The sequence below is a fragment of the Sceloporus undulatus genome, chromosome 1 (genome assembly GCF_019175285.1).
Source record: "Sceloporus undulatus isolate JIND9_A2432 ecotype Alabama chromosome 1, SceUnd_v1.1, whole genome shotgun sequence".
NCBI lineage: Eukaryota > Metazoa > Chordata > Lepidosauria > Squamata > Phrynosomatidae > Sceloporus > Sceloporus undulatus.
In genome coordinates this window covers 175,956,529-175,978,956 of record NC_056522.1, presented here as the reverse complement: position 1 = coordinate 175,978,956, position 22,428 = coordinate 175,956,529, and the positions used below count along the sequence as shown (strand labels likewise).

Sequence of the window (22,428 nt, the reverse complement as noted above, 5' to 3'; positions counted from 1 at the left end):
CTATATTCCACTTCCTCAAATCTAGGAATTTAATTTGCACATTACGCTAATTATTCTAATTAAGCATGTTTGCATTCTATTATGCAAATCAGCACATTAATTATTGCATTTCAGCCTTCAATCACAACTCTTTACAAATCTAACTCTAACAGATCTGAGAGAACCAGTACAAAGCAATGTTTTAAGTGCTGGGCTTGGAATAGGGAGACCCAACTTCAAATCTCTGCTTGGTCATAGAATTTACCATGTGACTGTAGGCTACCACTACCTCTCAGGAAAACCTCTTACCTTCCTCACCTTACCTTGTGTTTTTGTAATATGACCTTCCCTTGCCACCACTGTGCACTCCCCTCCCTTCTACCTCTCCCTCACCTCACCTTTGCCCCCATAATGCACCCTGCCTTGTTTCTTACACATGTCTGATCACTCCTGTTCCATCTAACTCCTTCCCTTGCCTTACTTTGCACCCTTGCAATGTGCCCTTACCTTGCTTCTTGTATTCTGCTGCTCACATTGCTCACTCCCCCTTTCTCCTACTTCCCCCTTGCATCCTTCCAGTGTGCCCCTTCATAGCTTCCTGTACATCACTGCCTGCATTGTTTACTTCCCCTTCTCATGTACCTAAAAGGAAGCAGAATAATTTAACATTTTTTCCCATATCTGGGCTCCTGCAATGACTAGAGATTGATTTTTTAACATGAAAATGAAAGCTTGGAATCCAGGTGAAGTGGACATGGGTGGCATGCCTAGAATCCAGGAAAAACCTGGCCAAACCCAAACTATCATGCTCTATTTCACTTTCTGTCAAGAAAGACACACACTGGGGAAAAGGTAGGAATGGATACCTTTAAAGTGGACAAGATTTCTGCCTCTTGATCCCATTATCACCATTAGAAAAGTGTTGTTACCAAGCCAGATCCAAAGCTGGAGCACAAAAACCAAGACAGCCTGATTTCCTAATATACTCATTTGGAGAGCTTGTCTATACATGTCTCCAAGCAGATTTCATTTTATTTTTATAGTCATAAAATCAAGAGGCCCATTGTTGTGTGCTTCCAGGGAGAAGAACAGATATGTAACTTTCACATATATTTAACCTTCCTCCCTGATATCCATTAAGTTACTTCTAGCATATATTCCATGCAATACAACAGGAGTCCAGATCTGTTGACACGATAAAGGTCATGTTGCTCTACTTGTTCCTTATTAGACACCTTTATTACATCTTTTAAATTGGAACAGAAAGACAGATGTGTGGATCTACACAGATCTTCAGGGTAAGGCACACCTTCTCTTAAAACTTGAGCAATGGTTAGGAAACTGGATAGCTTCAGAAGCAAGCATAAATGTACCCCTGCAGAAATGGTATTTTAATTAACTTGTTGAATTAAAAAAATAATAATTACAGATGAAAGCTGGACTTTAGCACCCAGAATGAATGTAAAGCAAAGTGTGTTAGAGACCAATGTAAAATACAGTGCTTAAATAGCTTCATAACATTCTGTATAAGATTAATATAGAACCTCTAGTGTTATGAATAAAAAAGCTGTAATGTTAATTGATCAATACATAATTGCTCTGGAAGCTGTAGTTTTTACTTGTTTTAGTATTTTACGATTGTCTACTTTATTTGTAACTGTTCGGTCTTTTCTGATAACTGAGAAAGATTGTATTAGTAATATTTGCTAATTGTTTAACTATATCAAAATGTTTAGCTTCACATTTTTCTGGATGTAACCTTAAATGTGAGTCTTCTGAAACAAACTACTAAAAATAATAGCCTTGATTAGCATGATTTTGTTCTGTCACAGTTAGTTATGTGTTATCATGCACAATCCAGCAAATTATTTCAATGTGCCCAAGGGTTTGTACACACTCAGCATGACTCAGAAGAGTGAACACCCATTCCAACTTTCATAAACAGCTTTTGAAAAACTCCCAGAGTGCATAGAAGTAGTTATACAGGATTGATCCATATTGGCACACTAGGCACAAGGAACTGAGCAAAAGCTCTCTGCTGGAGAAGAGTTGTGTTTCACACCACTCCAAAGGATCTTCTGGCTTCCCAGAAAAGGATTTCAAGAGGGGCTGGGAAAATATCACAAAATTCTTATTTCAAGTGTAATTGCATGAAGTTCTACTTTGGACTAACCCCTAGTTCTTTCACTTGTCTTTTTCAAGCCTATTGGGGTGTGTGTGGGAGAGAGAGATAGGGAGGGAGATGTGTGCCTCTACAAGGATTTATATATTTATCCAGTTCACAGAGAATCTATGCACACTTTTATCTTTCTCTACTTCTGGTATTCAAGGCAGGAAGGACAGGTGCTGTACTAGCATCAGGGTTTCTGGGTGTCCCATTAGGATGATCCCAATAGCAAAAGCTGCTGGAAAGTTACTACAATTGTCACTTCAGCTATTTGGCTGTCAAATCTAGTGCCCCTTCACAGCTCTACCACACCAAAATGAATTATGCACTGAAATGAATTACTATGGCACTAAGCATAGAAGTTTAAATTAAATACTGTAATGGCATGGGTCTAAATCTTAATGTTATAGTCAACTAAAACAGACCCATTGAACCAATGGAAACTTAGTAAATTAACACTAAGTAAGCACCACTTGTTACTAAGATTGTTACTAAGATTAACCCCAGAACTTTGACCAGGGGTGAGGATCATGCAGCCCTCCTGTACTACAACCCTCAGCATTCCTCATCATGGACTATGCTGGCAAAGGTATCTGGAGAGCTGCATCACTTCCATGTCAATTTAGGCCATGTGCTATATTCTGCAAAAACTATGAGAGAGTAGGTTAACAAATCTGTTAGTCCATCTCTTCCATCTTTACTTTGCAAGTAATACCCCACAGGTGAAAAGTTGTGCCATCTTGTGGCTTGTTCTCCTCTATTTCTGACGGTGCTTGTTACAGTGTCATCACTTGTAATATTGATGAAAGGATTGCAAATAATAGCACAAAGTATCTGTCATTTCCCCCCAGAGTTAGAAAGATGAAAACAATGGATTTTTACAATTATAGCACACCTATGTTATGCTGGAAGCCATGCCAGAAAAACTCCTCTTGCGCCCCGGAAGGAGTAATGGGGCACACACCTATGTTGCGCACCCTGTGCCGTGGGCATGAGCCCCATTACTTCTAATGGGACTCAAGCATACACGTTTTTTCCCTTACGCGAGGGGTCTAGGTTTTTCCTGTTTTGAAATGGGATAAAATGGGGGAGGTACTAGACAGACTGAGAAAATGCCGAGTAGATATCTATGGAACTAATGGAAAGCCATGGATAAGCGAGTGAGTTTGATTATTGCATTTATATGCCCCCTCCCAGCTCACCAGAGCTCCTAGGCAAATAACAGATATAAAAATGTTAAAAACACAGTAAAATTTACTTTAAGAACGATTAAAAGCAAACCAAAAATAGTCCTTAAAAATATATCAAATCCAGCCATTAAAATATGTAGGCAGTTTCAAACACCAAGTTCAAGGCTCCCTGATCTAACACAGGGAAAGAGGCTTTGTTTTGATATCTGAAATACCCAGTTAGAGAACTTCAGTCTGGATAAAGCAAAAGCAGTCACATTTAAAATCAGTAGAGATCACAGAATCATAGAGAGGGAAAAGACCACAAGGGTCATCCAGTCCAACCTCCTGCTATGCATAATGACAGTTGCATCCAGCCTCTGCCTAAAATCCTCCAAAGAAGGAAACTCTACCACACTCCACACTGAATTCTTGAGTGAGATATCTGTTCTACTTAAAAAGCTGCAGGGAGAACAGATATAAAAGAATGAAACTTTCACCTGTATCATCTTTGCCCCTTGGGTTATAAAATGAATGATATTTTGATTTTAAAAGATGTTAAGAACAGGATGGTTAAAATTTCAGCCAAGGAAACTATAATTTAAGATGAGTAGACAACTTCCAGAATTCCTGGCCCAATATATGCCTTCCCCATTATTCACAGTGATACTTGGATTTGAAGAAAGATCCCCTCTAGCCAAACCAGCTTAGGGCCCTCTGAAAATATGGCGAAATTGCCCCTAAGGAAACAACAGGCCTTTTTAACAAAAGAAAAAATTGGGGTTCAGAGGCATACTTTGCCCATGTGACACAAATGAGCAGGTAGGAAGACCAAAAATTCAACCTAGGAGCTTAACAATTATGCAGGAAAAAGAGCTCACTAAAGATTGTTACCCTAAAAAACTGGCAATGAAGGAAAAAGAAACGTGTCCAATAATATGTTCTTCTTATTAAGGCTAAAATTTTGGGAGAGGAAGCTACAGAACTATATGTACTGAAAAATTCAGTTAGGTAAGGAGCAAGTCAAGGTGGGGAAGACAGAATTAGTGAAAGCCAGAATTTCAAATTAGAAAACCATTGCTGGAAGAGGCCAGGATGAAGACCCGCAGGAGAACTGTGCAGAAGAGGATGAAATGAGAGAGAGGTGATTGTTTTAAGGATAAATTTGGTTGCCATCAGAAAATATTATAGAATACAGTGGGCTTCTTATATACACGGGGATCCATTCCAAACCCTCACCCCACCCCGTGTATGGGAAAAACCACAGGTCTTCAAGACCTGTTGATTTCAATGGTGGCACACTCCCGCACATGCACCATTTTGTCCTTCTGGGCTTGTTTTCTGTGTGAGCTCAAGTCCGCGTATGGCAAGCCTGTGTATGGGGCAGGTGGATGGTAGATTTAGTTGGCTGGGCTCCAGAAACTAATGCATGCAGCTAGAGGAACAAGGAAGGAGACAAAAAGGAAGACCATCATATTCTGAAATCACTAACTAAAAATTAGCCTTCTTTCTATGACATATAGGAGGTAGTTTCTATTTATGGTAGAGGGCCATAACCATATGTTAGCAAATATTTCCCCGATGTAAAGTCAACAAGATAACTTTTACCAAAGGAACTGACGGGTAGGAGAGCACTAGTGGACACCTTCTGCAAGGAGATGACAAAAGCCTCCTCTGGAGCAAAAAGGAACCAGGGGGTGGAAGACCTCAAGGTGAACAGTGCACAGCCAAAAAATCTGCATCTTTTCCAGAAACATCGCACTTGGTGGCAGATTGTTTTGTCTGGGGTAAGGCAGCATGTGAACTTATTCTCATCATGCAGGTGTTGGACTAGGGCTTCTTTGCTGCCCTTTGCTTCCACTGTTGGTGACTTGAAAGCAGTCTATATATGAATAACCAGGTCTCTCTCTAATCAGTTTTGAGGAAAAGAAATACCTCTGGGCTTGTCTATACCAGTGGGAAACTCTGTACTCACCCTATAGCGGCTGCAAACCAGGGCATACAACATTCCTCAGGATTCGCAGGCAATGTGGGGCTTTTCTCTGAAAATCTGGAGAAAAAAGAACTTCCTTTTACCCCACATTCACCTGTAAATGTGTGGCTAGAATACTCTGCACTATAGGACATGTGATCATTTTCTCCCCCAGGTTGCTCCAGTCTCACTACACTGAGTGTGGCATTACTGGAGTCATTACAGACTGGAAAGTTTCACTGCAGCTACAGGGTGAGTACAGCGTTTGCCACCAGTGAACGACAGACATCTAATAGACAGATCTGTGTGGCATTCATTATTATTGCAGGTGGACATAACTACATTTGCTAGTAGTAATAAATGTGATGTTTTACTTATTAAAACATTAAAATCAATGTAGAAATTTTGATTTTAAAAATTTATACTTTGACTGAAATAAGATACTTATTTTAAAAAAAAACACCTAAAGTATTAGATTTCTTTGTTCAAAATAAATAAATACATATAAAAATAACCACAAAATGAATTAATGTGTCCTCTCTTACGTGAGTACATGAACACACACAGAGGAACCTATAGATAGTCAAATATGAAAAAGCAGGAAAAATCACATTTCTGTTTCAGACAGGCAGCGTGGTATAGTGGTTTGAGCGTCATACTAGGACTGTGGGGACCAGGGTTTGAATCCCTGTTCAGCTATGGAAACCCAGTGGGTGATCCTAGGCAAGTCAAACTCTCTCAGCCTCAGAGGAAGAGAAAAGTACACCCCTTCTGAGCCAAGTCTTGCCAAGAAAATCCCATGACAGGTTTATGTCAGAATGACTTCAAGGCACACAACAAGAACAAGAACAAGAATAATAAAAAGAATCTACTTCATTGGAGTTCTTTAAACAGATGCTGGATGGCCATCTGTCAGGGGTGTTTTGATTGTGTATTCCTGCATGGCAGGGGGATTGGACTGGATGGCAGGCACTTGAGGTCTCTTCCAACTCTATGATTTTATGAAAAACAGATACAAATGACAGTGGGAGTATAGAGCATGAGAACTAGTTGGACAAATACAGTTTACATGTATTTACTGTTGAGAGTAAAAAGGAATTGAAAATTATTTTAGATGTAAACTGGTCTACTTAGTTGTAAATTAACATGTTAGTAATCAGATTTAAACCATTGTTCAAAAATAAGTTTCAGGGAATATTTGATTTAAATCAATAATTTAAACCAGTGTTTTCTCTTGATTTAAATCATGTAGAAGTATATAAAACTACTGTATTGCTGATGAACAGAAAAGATTAGAGTGAACTTTAATTAGGGATTATGTTTCCTAGACTCAATGTATTCTAAGTGAAATATTAACATGTACAAAACATTTGAGCAACTTACTTAAGGTTAAATAATGAGAAGAACAAAAGGTCAAAAAGACTCGGGTAAAAGACAAACTAAAGTGAAGAAAGCACACTAAGGGTTTAATATCACTGTCAATGGTGAAATGGTACAAAGTAAATTCACTTATAGCTCAATTCCATGTAAACTGGAAATGAGTGTCAGTTGAATCTATTTTTCAAAAAGTGTGCGTAGGATTGCAGTCCTAGTTTCCTCCCATGAAATGTTTTGAAAACACTGTGAGAAGCATTATCTGGCAAATACATCTATGTGGGTTAGGTAATTATCACATCTATAATTTTACTGTTGAGTAAACTGTACTATGAAGTTATAAGATCAATTCCCCACAGTTAATCAATTATATCTTGTATAATATTAGAAATCAGTGCTAGATAATAAGACAGAGATTCTCACATGGCAGAATTTGAAAAGTGGTGTAGAGAAAGTGAGGCTCTGCTCTTCATATGATTGTTACAACATCTCCTTTAGTGCAAAGAACACAATGGAAAAGAGTATGCTCTCTAGAAAATCTAAACAGGAGGTGGGGAAATAAATAGGGTTCAGTCAGTTGTAAACTGATACCATTTTATCAGCCACACAGTTATTCATTGATTTTATAGTGCTATCAATGCTTTCACACTGATTAATTTCTATTTTAATGTATTATTGCTTTTGGTATTTTGCTTCAGTGTACTGTATATAATATTCCCATCTTATTCACTGCCTTTGATTGACTTGTCTAGAAAGGTGGCTTAATAAATAAATATACATGGGTAGTATTAAAATCCACAGAGGTAAATGAAAAGCTTGAGGTTCAGTACACATATATATGGGAGTAAATCCTATTCAGCTCAACTCAGAGACTTACTTCTGGTGTACACAGGACAACACTGAATATCAGTCATTCTTCTTGAAATAAATAAACAGTATTGAAAGAAAATTACAATAGATAGATAGATAAGATAAATAGATACCATTTAGACATGGACACTCTGAACTCTCAGGAATTTAAACTTTGAGGATCTGCCATTCACTAATTTGTCTTTAAAAGGGTAAATACTACAGCTGTTTGCTGCATCTCACCCATTCTTCCCCAGGTAGTCTTAAAGAATAGTCTTCAAGAGATTTATGAAGTGCCCCTTTAATTTAAAATGTTGCATACATATGCATGATGTGTGTTTTATTCTGATTAATACTTCTCCAATATCACTTTTAAAGGGCTTAAATTTCATTTTACATCTGTTCCTTGCCTCCCAGTGGAAATAAAGTGCAACATCTAATGTCACATGAGCACACTAGACTTGCACTTCCTCCTCAGGATTTTCCCATCCTCTTTTCCTCTGCATTCCCTTCTAAGTCTGTTCTGGAGGGTCCATTAATCATATGTGTGTAAGCACAGGAGGGGTAAGTACATTTTGACAGCCAAAGGACACAAACCAGTGTTAACAAACAAAACAAACCAGGCTGTTGAAAGGAGAAAGTCACATTTTCTCAAGGCAACTTCCTAAGAAACTGTGAGCTGGGTTGACAGGATTTTCAGTCTACCTCTTTAAATGAGAAGATATTAATACTGATAACATAGATCTAATATTTGGGGAGACTGTTCTTCTTGAGCCATTTTCCTCATGTCTGTAAAATATCTGGATTCACTTGTGATAAAATTGAGATGATGATGAGCACATAACAAGCAGAGCCCTCCCTCCAGTCTATCTGGTGCCATCTGGCCATGGAGGGAGAGATCCATTGGGCTTGGCCTGAACTAAGAACCTGAGCCCTCCCTCCAGTCCATTCTGCTGCCATCCAGCCATGGAGTGAGAGATGCAGGCCCAGCTCCATCAGGCCTGGCCTAGATTAAGAAGCAGAGCCCTCCCTCCAGTCCATCTGCCTTTGTCCAGGCCTCAGAGAGAGAGAAGGATGCTGGACCTGATCTCCCTGCACCATTCCCTTCTCCTTTTGTGTCATGTCTTTTTAGATTGTAAGCCCGAAGGCAGGGAACCATCTAATTAAAAATAATAATAATAATTGTAAGCTGCTCTGAGAGCCTTTAGGGCTGAAGGGCGGAGTATAAATACCGTAAATAAAATAAATAAATAAATAAATAAATAAGAAAAAGAATGAATGGAATGATAACATTTCCCAGTACTGAAATTACTTGTCTATTCAGACTAAGGCAAATTCATTGGAAACTAGTGTTGTTAGCAGACAATCAGCGTATCCTGCTTCCTTATTGGTGCCTGTTTTCCTTACCTTAAAAGCTGCATTTATAGTAATAGCAATATACCAATAGCAAGTACATTTCTATACACCTTATCAGTGAACTAGCACTCCTTAAGCACTTTACAATGTGTAACCCAATTGCCTGCAACAAGCTGGGTACTCATTTTACCAACCTATAAAAGGATGGAAGGCGGAGTGGGCCTTGGAGCCCTCCTCTAGGATAGAATTTACAATGTTGTGGCTGCAGTACTGGCATTTAACCACTGTGCCACCAGAGCTCATGATAAACACAGGGAAATAATGCTATTGTTTGGTACAAATAATGCATTGTTTGGTACAAATAATCTATTCCAGTACTGGCGCAGCCATTCAAAATAGCTACCATCATTTTGACATCAGGAATATTGCTCAGAATGCATTGAGGTCATCATGATAAGTGCCAATTAAATCTGATCAGATATCTTTTCTTCCCTGCTTTCCAAGTAGATTTGGAATGACCAAACTAAAAACACATAGTCAGTCATGTAAGTAAATTTCTTTAAATCCTTGCAAATACCTGTCCCTTCCAATTCCAGATTTAGGTGCCAATGTCTTATTTTATGTTTTGGCCAAATTGTTCCCAAATCTCAGTCAGAAGCCAGGCATGGGCTTTAATCTTAACACAAAAACTCCACCGTAAACAAAACTAAACTTAGGAGCAAGCAACCATTAAAAAACAAAAATACAACAACCACGATTCTGCACTGTGACTGCCAGGATAGTGGCCCCTTTGCTCTTTTTTGTCCTGCTGGTAAACACTTTGTCAAGTACACTCCTGGTATCAGTGGTTCTTCCTTGCTTGGGAGAACTGAGGAAATGTCAAGATCTGCCCTTGAGGGACAGGCATTCATCAGCAACTTGTATGACTAATTAAACACCAGTTTGACAGATATGACAAGGAGTTTTCTATTCACCTCTTAACCAGAATGATGATATCTAAAATACAAGGACCTTAAGGGTAGCTGTAGGTTTTAAAATAGGAGGACATGCCAATAGATATTCTTTCCTTTCCATCATCAAAATGAAAGCATACTGATATATTAAACAAAAACTTTCTGAAATAGTTTTTATATAAAGAACTCTAGAATAAATATAAGTTGAAAATTGCTGGAGAGAAATACAAACTATGGTTGCTGTTTATCACTGAACAACTTCATTTTAGTATTATTAATAATAATAAATAAATAAATAAATAAAAATTTTATTTATATACCGCCCTTCCATAGATCAGGGCGGTGAACATACCAATAACCAAATACATACAAAAGGAAATTAATACACATAAAATAAATACACAGCACCAATTAAAACACCATAAAACCCCAATCAGCCATCCATCTTGCCATCGATGGAGGGAGAGAGGTCAGCTGGAGCCTCATTCGGGTAATGCGATACAAAATAGAAGGGTTTTTAGATCCCTTCTGAATTGGGCCAGGGAGGTACACATTTTTATCTTGTCTAATACATAAGATACAAATTCTTACAGTTTTTCTAAAGAATAACATAAGGCGATTTGAGGGATGTTACTATTACTGTATTTAAATAATGATGTGACTAACAGCAAAATAAATAATTTTAAACTATATTTTTTCTAGGTTTCTCCAAGAATCTCAGCAAAACAGAGAACATTTTTATTACTGTTATAGGACAACGGTAAATAAGGTTTTACCATATGTGCATCCCAGGACCATTTTCCCAGCACTAAAATTAAACAAACAAACAAACAAACAAACAACAACACTCACCCCCAAATGACAATTTTTTAAATCAAAAGGTGAACAGGAAGTGACTTCTACTCTCTTCCTGTTGCTAAAAAGCCCTTGCTGGATATAAAATTGCCCAAGGGGGCGAAAATATGGCAGAAATGTCCTCCATATCTCTGGAGGGTGGGTTTTTTGTTTTGGTGGATGGGTGGTGGGAGGTGTAGCTGTCCAAAGTTTCTGGGGGGCTCTACATGGCCCAACAGTCTTCCAAAGTTGTCCACCCCTGTCACAGAATGTAGTGTAAAAACAATCCAAGTTTTCTTGTAAGTCTTACAGTGGTTCTAAACAGATACTATTCTTCCCACCTCATCTTCTATCCTCAACAGAATACAGTATATCACATTCTAGTTGTGGTGCACAAAGGAAGAAGGCCTTATCCCACAGCAAGCTGTTTAAAACTGTGCCTTGTTTGTCCTCTGCTTTAGATTTCCTAGAGGAAAGGGCTGTTCCAATATCTAATTAAGCACTGATTACCAGAACACATGTCTACTAAGTTATTTGAGGAAAGTTGCAGAAGCACATTATTTTATTTTGAAGGAAAAATTCAACATATTCCAAGGGGAAAAAATGAAAAATGAAAAGTTCTTTTAAGAGCAAAGCATTTTAAATGAGAAAATATATGCTTAATAGATTGGATCCAGACTTTGCTTCTACCTACAGGATCATTCCCTGGTCAAAGTTCCACTGAGAGGATGCCCCTGTCAGTAGGAAGGGAAGGAAAATTTGGTCAGTTCCCCTCTTTTCCTGATGTTAGAAAAGAGCCAAAGCTCAGTGGTAGAGCATCTACTTTGTATAAAGAAGTTACAAGGTTCAACTCCTGGCATATCCAGGCATGCTAGAAAAAAATCTTGTCTGAAAAGCTGCAGAACTGCAACTGTAAAGTCAACAGTACTAGGGAGTTTATCACACTGGAAAAGAAATTGGATATTAGCGCTATACTCCAGCAATACCCCATGAATGGCACACAGCATTATCATTACTGCGTGATTATCCTGTGAATAAAGTGGCAAAATTGCACCGCTTTTTATTTTCAGGATTTTCGCAAAAATGAAAAGTGGTGTGATTTTGCCGCTTTCTTCATGGGATGTGCAATGATGATGACGTCATGCGACGTTGTGTGAAAAGTGTTGTGTTATTGCATGATATTTATGGGATACTGGCGGGAGCATAGCATTAATATCCCGTTTCTTTTTTCAATGTGATAAACTCCTAGGCTAGAATTCAAAGATATAGCCGTGTTAGTCTATAGAATCAGTATGCAGAGAGATCTTGGTCCAAATGCATCTGAGGAAGTAGACTAAAGTCTACGAAAGCTCATGCTGCCAATGTCTTTCTTTCAGTTAGTATGATGATAGATGGATTAATACTCTGAGTCAGTATAACATATCATCCTATGTTCCTAAGCTGCTTGTTTCTTCAAAAGCTCTGCCCCAGAGGAGTAGGGGGGAACATTCTGAACCAAAAATCATGAGTGTCTGCAATTTCTGAAGCAGAAATCTGGTAATAGTCACCTCCCCACTTCCACCATTGAGATCCATTTGCAGAATGTGAAGTATGGATCTACATCAAGTTGCATAAGTTCATCTTAATATCCAAGACTCTTGATTTAGAATGTACAGTACTCTATTTTAAACTATTTTTTCTTACCTTGCTGTTTTTACTGTAACCATTATGTACTTTATTTATGGCCAAAAGATTTTCAGAACAACTATACAATATGCTTCAAATTTATGGCATTGTAGTACCTAGCAATACAAAAATAATAATACAGAAAGTGTAGTTTTCCTGAACTTTTTAACATGGTGTGCCAGGGACCAGACTCAAGTGTTTCTTTCTTCCAACAGTCTTCTCTCTCTCATGACAAAAACAAACAAACAAACAAAAAACCCTCATTCACTTGTTATGAAACCCTAATTTTTCATCTACCCATGCAATCCTCTTACAGTGTGGCTTTCTCCTAAGTTAGTGTGTACAGGACTGCAATTACAGTGCACCCGCGTTGTACACGGGTGCACTATACGCAGCTTTGAGCTTACGTGCAAAGCTGTGTAGAGCCACACGGGAGCGCGCAGGGCGGTGCGTCCCCTTAGAATGAATGGGGCGCGTGCCCATGGCGCGCCACCGCATACACAAACTCCATTCACTTGAATGGGGCTCGAGAATACGCAGCATTTGGCTTACGCGGGGTGGTGGTGGTCCGGAATGGATCCCCCGCATAAGCCAAGGGTGCACTGTATTAGAAAGCATGGTGCTCTCTAATATAGTTTTCCCAGAACACCTCTGTAAGTTCTGTTAATTAAATATTTCTTGATGTGATATTTTTAAAGACAGAGTGAGTGCAATTTATGGACAAAACACCAAAAGAAAAAATCCAAACCAAAGCTGAAATTCCAGTAAGATTACTAGAATTCCAGTAAAATTTTCAGTTTATATTTAGAGCTGATTCTATAAATAACCCCTTTGTTTGCTTAGAGGGGCATTCCTCGATTGGACAATGTGCTAGTGAACAAGCCGTGTTCTCACTGTAGGAAATCCAGTGACTTCTGGAGTGCAGATTTCAGAATATTCATCAATGGCTCACACACCTCTTCAAGCACTGCTTGGGAGCAACTTTAGCTCTAGTCATTTCCCCTGTACAAGTTGTTAAAACTGTCTCTGTCCTTGCAGCATGAAGCAACTGAAGATAAGAGTCAACTGTGTGGCCAAACAAATTCCACATATGCTTTAACAGGTTATTATGCCAATATATGTGATACAAGAAGAATGATTTCAGCTTTTAACAAACATTTGCAAATAGTGGTCACATGGTAGCTACATACCTTGGGAGAAGAAGAAAGATCTTTCATTGCATGAAAAGCGGACGTGTTCTCACTTGTTTCCCTTTCTGTCTTTGGTGAGGGGACTGGTGGCTCAGGAGCTTTTCTTTTCATCTTCCTTTCCATTTCTTGTAGTGAAGTAACTTGATTATTTAAAGCAGCACTTGATTTTGGTTCATAAAATGGGTTTGATCTAATTGAAAGAAGGGAAACTTATTTCTTTGCTGTCTCTGTATCTTCAATGCAATTTTTAAAAGTAATCTTTTTGCAAAAAATAGTGGATACAGGAAAAAACAAAAACAAAAGCACTACTCATTGTGTTGCTGGGCCTCCCTCCCCCTAAAAAATATTAACTGATGAGTGAAGTGTGCACAGAACTAACCAAAAAGAATGTACAGAGCTAAAAGGTTTATGGTCAGTAAAATCCCTTAACAGAGCTACAAAAGTCTCACATGAATCATGGATTAAGAAGGTTCAATTCTTTTTGATTCTTATATATGCTTTATTTCAATATTTATTTTATATGTACTGAAATAAAACATAAATTTCCCAAACCCACACCTCCATTTCTTTACATAATAAAAAGTTAATGGAAGATGAACAAACTGATGAGTACAGTAAAATGCTGTAATCCATAGTTTAGTGGGACTTACTACCAGTGATATAGGAATATGATTGCAGTTGAAACAATGCTGAGATTTTAAAGAAATTGAATTTATTTGCAATCATGTTTTGGTCTGCACTACAATAGACTTAAATAAATGCACATTAATTACTCCTTTTGATCCAGTTTTTAATGACTGTTTTCTCTTCAGATCGTATAAATCTTTTGCCTCTTACTAATGACTAATTTTTAATTGCATGGTTCAAGATGTAAAGCCTATGTGTTGGGATGATTTTTGAGATCTTCAGACTCCCTACATTCTTACCAGTTGGAGCAGACAAAGTCTGCAAGAGCAAAGTGCTGACTGTGCCAATGAGACTGACATAAACCATGTGTATCCTTTTTGAGTCCAAAGTACATATGACTTTCCAAAATACAACAGATCAGGTTGTTAAAACGCATGGAATTTAAAAAAAAATAAAATGACACTGCCAGCCTGTCTGTCTCCATCAACCATTCACACCTAATTCTATTTAAGTTTGATATTTGAAAGGGAAAATGTATACATTGTGTCATATTTTAAAATCCACATCTTCATGGGTATAATCCAGCAAAAAACATGCTTGTGCTTTCTGTACATTTGAATTTCTCTCTCTCTTCTCTCTCTTTTTCTTTAATTAATATACAGTACCCTACTTTTCTAACAAGATGAGACCCTTGTGGTCTCACAATATAAGTCAAAGCAAAATGCAGTTGACACAGGTACAATGTAGAATAATAATTTGTAAGCTGACCTGAATAAAAAAAAAATGGGTTGGATCTAAGAATCTGACTGCTGAAATCTCACAAATCTCATTATGTCTATTAGTTTGAATTCTTATTTGAAGATATGAACTAGAATCTGGCATGCGTGGATCCAAAGTTCTCCTTCCATTTACAGAAGGGCTTTTGATCCAGCAGAAGCATCCACAAGCAGGATGGGGAAAGTTGATTTTCATGTGTTCTTCCTTCCTTCCCGCAGGCCTCAGAACCAGCTCTACAAATCTGGGTTGCAGACATTCAGAAACCTCAGAGAAGTTAGAACAGGGCAGAGGAGCAAAGGGTAAATGAAAACATATGGCTATTTATTTATTTAAATTTATATTCCCCCTTTTCTCCTGATATGGGACTCAATGTGGCTTACAACAAATGATAATAAAGCTCAAATTTTATTATACAAAAGTTTAAAATAATTAAATAAAAAATATAATAAAAGCATTAAGTTAAAACAATTTAAAACACATTTAAAATAATAAAAAGATAAAAGCATAGCACACCATAGCCTGATTCCCACTACCTTTTAAACCAGATTGCAAATAGTTTTGAACCAGTTCAAATGCCCCTGGTTTCCACTTGAAGCAAAGAGAGGGGGCATGCATTAGACCCATTTAACCCACGTCTTTTTGGATAAATCGATTCTGCGCAAGTATGAACCAGATGCAGATTGGAATCTATTTAAATTTGCCCTTTGGCTGGCTGAAATACATCCGTTTTGAACTGATTCATTAGTGAATGTGAACCACAAGTGGGTTATTTTACAGGGAAAAAATGCGATCAGGGCAAATGTAGTGGGAACCATGCTCCGCTGTCGAATCGATCTATCAGTTTGGATTGCAAACCGCTTTTTTTTTTAAAGTGGGAATGAGGCCGACATTAAAAGACTCTCTGCTATATGTATTAAGAACCAAAGACCTGTCTAAAGAAAAAGGGTCTTTGCCTGTAAGTGGAAAAAGAGAAGTGAGGGGGCCAACTGAACCTTCTGGGGGAGGGAATTCCACAGCCATGGAGCAGCCACTGCGAAGGCTCTTCCATGTCCTCACCACACTGTCCTGTGATGGTAGAGATCTTATTTTTGCAGAAGGCTTCACTAGATCGTTCATTAAGGCACATTTATATCCTATTCCTCTATCTACAGAGAATGGTTTAAAAGTTCTCTCAGAATCAAAGTATATCTCTAACAGAGAAGAACATGTATAGCCAAATCTCACTATTGTCTATACAGACTTCTAAAACAATCTATGTCCTAAATGTTACTGTTCGTCCCAATTAGAGCAGGCTCAGTGAATCAATGTAACTTAAAAATGCTGACTTACCAAATTTGTCATTTTGCCAATGTGTCTACTCTAACCAGGATTTATTATTTGGATTTAGGCCACTATTATACTGGGCTTGAAATTCTAGTTCCACTTATTCTTTTGAAAATTTGAACAGTTCTCATTATTCTAGATGCATTGCTCTACTTTCTTGACATAATTCTATTTTGTGGAATTCTCTGCCCAAGTGCCCCTCAGGGATGGCATACAGCTTTCTGTTGAATACATTCTTATTCAGGAAAGGCTTTGGCCTGCAGATTCAATGATTTTCCTGCTGTTTTCTCCTTTCATTTGTATAATTTGTTGGGTTTGTATTGATTTTCTCTGCTGTGTGTGTTACTTTAATGATTTGTTTTAATTTGGTTGGTAAGCTGCAGTGAGTGGCTCAGTTTGTGAGCTAGAAAGGCAGAATATAAACAAACAAGTATTTTTCAATGTTAACACATTTATCATCATCCCACTCCATCTTCAAACATTCTTTTATTTTTTTTAGATAGGAGGAACTCACTGAAAGAATTCAAAAGTGCCCCCCAAAGAGCCAAGTTTGCTAACTAATTATTTGATTGAAACTTTGAGAAAGGAAAAAAAGAGCCTTAAAGCGAATTCAAGGCTCATTCTAACTTACAAAACAGTTTGCAATGAGATTGCCATTATTTTAATAGAGAGAAGATGCAGATGTAGATAAATGGATGAAAGGAGAAACCAAGATTAAAATAACTAGGTGAAGTCACCTTTGAGGTGTTCTCACATCAGCACCCATCAAAAGCATAAACATAAACAAAACCAAAGCTTAGAGTGATGTCAAAATAAACAAAAGAGACATATAGTAAAGAAAGCAAAGATGGAAAAAGAACAGTATTCAATTTGGAACAGAAGACTCAAGAGTGCCTGTCAATCATTTAATTTTGCTGACAATCTTGTTGAGCTTTCTTTAAACATTAAGGGAGTTCAAAGGAAGGTGAATATAAAGATGGTGAAAAAGAGAAGAACAAGGACAGTATCTATATATGGGAGGTCAAAATGTGTTGTTGTTGTTTTACAAGTTACTTCTGGGGGCAAGGAATATTTAAGAAATAGTATGTTTTGATAACAAATTACCTGACCCTCTACAGCCTTGGAATGAGAGAATCAATATATGCTGACAATTTCCCACAGATAGCATTAAGCTGTCATGGGTTCTTTGGAGTAAGAAAGGACATTTTGGTGGGAATATTTGTTTAAGATAAGTATTTGCAATTCTTTACAATGTTTGACCAAATTAGATTTATTAAATAAGTCATACCATACATGTACACACCCACCCAGAGTACTTTAGCACAAATGCTGCATTTTAAAAAGTGATACAAATTAGAAGTCGAAGGCTTTCATGGCCGGCATCCATAGTTTTTTGTGGGTTTTTCGAGCTATGTGGCCATGTTCTAGCAGAGTTTCTTCCTGACGTTTCCTGACAATGAGCACTAACAAGCAGACATTAATCCTCTTGTGCAGACCCTCACACCCTAAGGCCTGCCATTAGCAACAAACAATATACATACAAATCACTTCTGCCTTTCCAGGTCACACAATATATATAGTCAAGTCCTTTCCAGGCAAACATTCTCTGAATATGCCAGCCTGACAATGCTGGTGAAACGTCAGGAAGAAACTCTGCTAGAACATGGTCACACAGCCTGAAAAACCCACAAAAAACTATGATACAAATTAATCTCATCTTATTTTCTTTTTCTTTTTTTTTCACCAGCCAGTTTGCAAAAAGGCCCCTAAAGATGTTTCATTATATCCAGACATTTAGGTTTGATCTACACATTAAGAAAAGGCATATGATGCAGTTCCACTTTAGAACACAGGTAAGTGAGCCAAATGAATAAATAGTTATCCTATCATCTTTACCAGTGGGGAGATTATTTTAGGGGAAATTAGTCTAGGTAAAGGTAAAGGTATTCCCCATAGACAAGGTTGTCAAGTCATGTCTGACCATAAGGGGCGATGCTTATCTCCGTTACTAAGCTGAAGAGCCAGCGTTGTCAGAGACTACTCTGTGGTCATGTGGCCAGCATGATTGCACAGAATGCTGTTTACCTTCCCACTGAAGTGGTACCTATTTATCTACTTGCATTTGCATGCTTTTGAACTACTAGGTTGGCAGAAGCTGGGACTAGTGATGGGAGCTCCCCCCATCATGCAGCATCCTTTACCCCATCATCCTTAGCCTAGAATTCTACGTGTTTGTGTTTTGGAATCTTTTAAATGTGCTCTTTAATATGGCACATGCATATGAAACATTTATTTCTCTCACTTGCATTCTGTACTAATAGAGTCCTCACAGGATCATATAATTTGATGTTCAGAATATATAAACCAACTCTTAGTTCTACCACAGTATGAAGAGATACTGTAAATTTAGCACTGAATAGCAAGAATATTCTATACTTACTGAATAGTAATAGACAAGTACTGAGTTGTTGAAGGTGAATTGATTTTAAGACATTAATTCTTTGTATTCTTATAGTAAAATCTTCACGAACTCACCATAAAATTAGATAAGCAAACCATAAAGCACATATATCTTGGAATCACAAGGCCATGACCTACTGTATATACTCACACATAAGTCAATCTCATGCATAAATTGAGAACAGAATTAGAGGTCAAAATTAAGGATTTTTATATGACCCATGGATAAGTTGAGAGTAAAACTTAAGGACATGTAACAAGGATGTAAAGGACAAAGCAAAGGAAAATGATGCTAGAGAACTTACAAAATTCCGGCAGCATAAATATTTGAGTTCACCCTAAAGACTTGATGGATGAAGAGGGAACTATGACAAATGGTGGCTGCGCAATGTGTGGGGAAGGTGACCAGGTGTGCATGGGGTTAAAATGTAAAGCCCAGACTGAAAAGTAAAGTATTAATATCTATCAAAAAGTAACCACCCCCTTCTCTGAGTAGAGTGTTGAAAGGCAACTGTTTACTCCATCCTGAGAGAACCTAAAAGAAGCAACAATTCTATCTACTCTCTCAGCACTCTTTTGATGGGAAGTACCAAATTGCTGCTACTGCCATCATTTTATTACCCAGGCATTCAAAAAGGCCATAAGTGGCAACACGCAGAGTATAAGGGTTCAGTGCTTCTTTCAGGGTCTCCCAGGATGGACTAAGCTCTTGCCTTTCACCTCTCTACTCAGAAAAAGGGATAGTTCCATTTTTAGATAAGCGTACTTATATTGACCAGTGGATTAAGACCATGCACGTTTTTTATTTGAATTTTTTACTAAATTTCTAGACTTATACATGAGTATATACAGTATCTGAAGAAGATCCTCAAAATGTACAATTAACTATTTCAAGAATGTTTAAATTACAGTGTGCCCATGTCATACGCAGATTTGAGCATATGCTCAAACCTGTGTAGAGCTGTGCGGGGCGTCGCGTCCCATTCGAATGAATGGGGCACGTGCCCATGGCAAGCATGATGCCGCCACGCCTCCGCCACATGCACGAGTTCCATTCGAGTGAATGGGGCTTGAGCATACGCATTTTTTGGCTTACGCAGGGGGGGGTCTGGAATGGATCCCCCCACGTAAGCAAAGGGCGCGTTGTACTGTATGCTCTTACTATAAAAAAGTTCCTCCTCTCCCATCCTGAATTCTGAGCATACCTGCAAGAAGACTGAATTTAAGAATATAGTAGGCTTTTTACTAGTTTTAAATTAGAAACAGGAGACAGATGGAAATGAGAGAAACAGTAATTAGGTATTGTTGGAAGGAATAATTTTAATTAGACACTGAGCTGGATTGAGGAAGTGGTGCATGGTATCCTACTCGTACTATAGGGCTTTTTGTGTTCCCTTCTTGGTTCAGCATGTAATCCTAAAGGCTGATGACCTGGGGTAAAAATCTTATAACACAGTGCAGTGGACTGCCAATATAGTGGGGTATTGGTGGAAACTGTGCCCCCTTATGTGAGAATGGAAGACATTTTCTGCTAGCAAAAGGAACGTTGGCATCCAATCCATGATTTGGATTTATCAGCTGTGTCGAACAGGCTGAAAGAATGTTTTTATTTTTATTTTGCTTTTACTTTCTACAGAGGTGGAACTCTGACCAGGGTGACAGTTCACCTAGTTCACCTGTAGAAAAACTAGCTGGCAGCTGCATCTTTCTTACATTAGGTTGGACCTTGCTATATTGTCTAATTTGGTGTGACTACTTTTTCAGCACAGAAAAGAGATTTAACAAATACTGTTTATAAAAGCTGATGTGGCTGAATTGCCGAACTTTTCTTTCCTCATCTCCTACTAGAAGCCAATACACTGGACAAAGATTTAGCAGTTCAGCTATTAAAAACAATACCACAGAGCAAATCTGCTTCTCTATATCCTCTATATTATCAGCTATACTATTGTGACACACCAGAAAATGTTGGGGAGTAGCAGTAAAGGTTCTATCATTAACTGAATGTGGGGCTATGATGCCATGGAATCTTCACAGAATCAATTATAGATTTGGAAGAGACCACAAGGGTAGGTTTGTCATAACTGTCTTCCACAAAACCGGGATGCGGTAGTTGGACATCCTGCCCCTTCCCGGCCTTGCAAGAGGAAACTGATGGCGATTACAAGCCCTAGCGGCATTTGTGGCTGGAAGTCCTGCCTCTTCTTCCAGTCAGAAGCCTCCCTGATTGGTTAGGAGGCCAGGAGGGAGCGGGACGTCTGGTTGTGTTTTTTGTCGATTGAGGCGGTGGCAGCGGGTCGGAGGAGGAGGCCCAAAGAAGGAGGAGCATGTAGGCTGAAGGATGAGGTGGGATGGGTCCGGATGAGACACCCCAAACTTGTGAATGTACCATCCAAAATTGGGATATGGCAACCTTACACAGGGACCATCCAGTCCAATTCCCTGCCATGAAGGAATGCACAATCATAGCACTCCCAACAGTTGGCCATCCAGCCTCTGTTTAGGAAGCATATTCTGCTGCTGAACAGCTCTTACTGTCAGGAAGTTCTTCCTAATGTTTAGGTGGAATCTCTTCTCCTTTAGTTTCAATCCATTGTTCTGGATCCTAGTCTCTGAAGCAGCAGAAAACAAGCTTGCTCCATCCTCAACATGACATCCCTTCAAATATCTGAACAGGGATATCATATCTTAAACCTTTTCTTTTCTAGGATAAACCAGCTCCCTAAGACTCTCCTCATAGGGCATGGTTTCCAGAACTTTCACCATTTTAGTCGCCCTCCTCTGGATATGCTCCATCTTCTCAAAAAGCTTCTTTTTTTGAATTGTGGTGCCCAGAACTGGACATGGTATTCCAGATGAGGCCTGACCAAAGCTGAATAGACTGGTACTATTAATTTCCTCAGTCCAGACAATATAGTCATATTGATGCAGTCTAGAATTGTACTGGCTTTTTTAGCTGCCGCATCACACTGTTGACTCACGTTCAATTTGTGGTCTACTAGGTCACCTAGATCCCTTTCACGTGTACTATTGTCAAGCCAGGTGTCCCCCATTCTATATCTATGCATTTCATTTTTCTTCCTTCTATATCTATGCATTTCATTTTTCTTCCTAAGTTCAAAACCTTATATTTCTCCATGTTTAAATTCATTTAATTAGTTTTGTTCCAGCTTTCTAATCTATTAAGGTCAATTTGAATTTTGATAATCTCCTCTGGGCAATTACCTACTCCTACTAATTTGGTGTCATCTGCAAATTTAATAAGCATGCCCTCTATTCCTTCATCCAAGTCATTGATAAAAATGTTGAATAAGCACTGGGCCCAGGACAGAACCTTGTGACACTCTCCTAGTCACTTCTCTCCAGGATGAAGAGCACTCTCTGGGTTTGACCCATTACAAATCCATCTAACAGTAGCATTGTCTAGCCCACATTTTACTAGCTTGTTTGCAAGAATATTGTGGAGGACCTTGTCGAAGGCCTTACTGAAATCAAGATATGCTACATCCACAGCATTCTCTTCAGCTACCAAGCTGGTAATTGTATCACAAAGAAAAAAAGAGAGAGATAAGATTAGCCTGGCATGATTTGTTTCTGGGAAACCCATGTAGACTTTTGGTTATTTTGGCATTCCCTTCTAAATGCTTACAGACTCTCTGTTTAATGATCTGCTCAAGTATCTTTTCTGATACTGATGTCAAGCAAAATGGGTGGTAATTGTCCCCCCCCCCCC

The 22,428-nt window shown here is 38.4% G+C and overlaps 1 protein-coding gene across 1 annotated transcript in view; it reads right to left on the bottom strand.

Moving 5' to 3' along the window:
* The window catches only part of EHBP1 (EH domain binding protein 1), a 306,873-nt gene that overhangs the window by 159,835 nt on the left and 124,610 nt on the right, over positions 1–22,428 (bottom strand). The window contains exon 11 of the mRNA XM_042458024.1: positions 13,509–13,698. Within this exon, the coding sequence (XP_042313958.1) occupies positions 13,509–13,698 (190 nt within the window). The remainder of the gene's footprint in view (positions 1–13,508; positions 13,699–22,428) is intronic.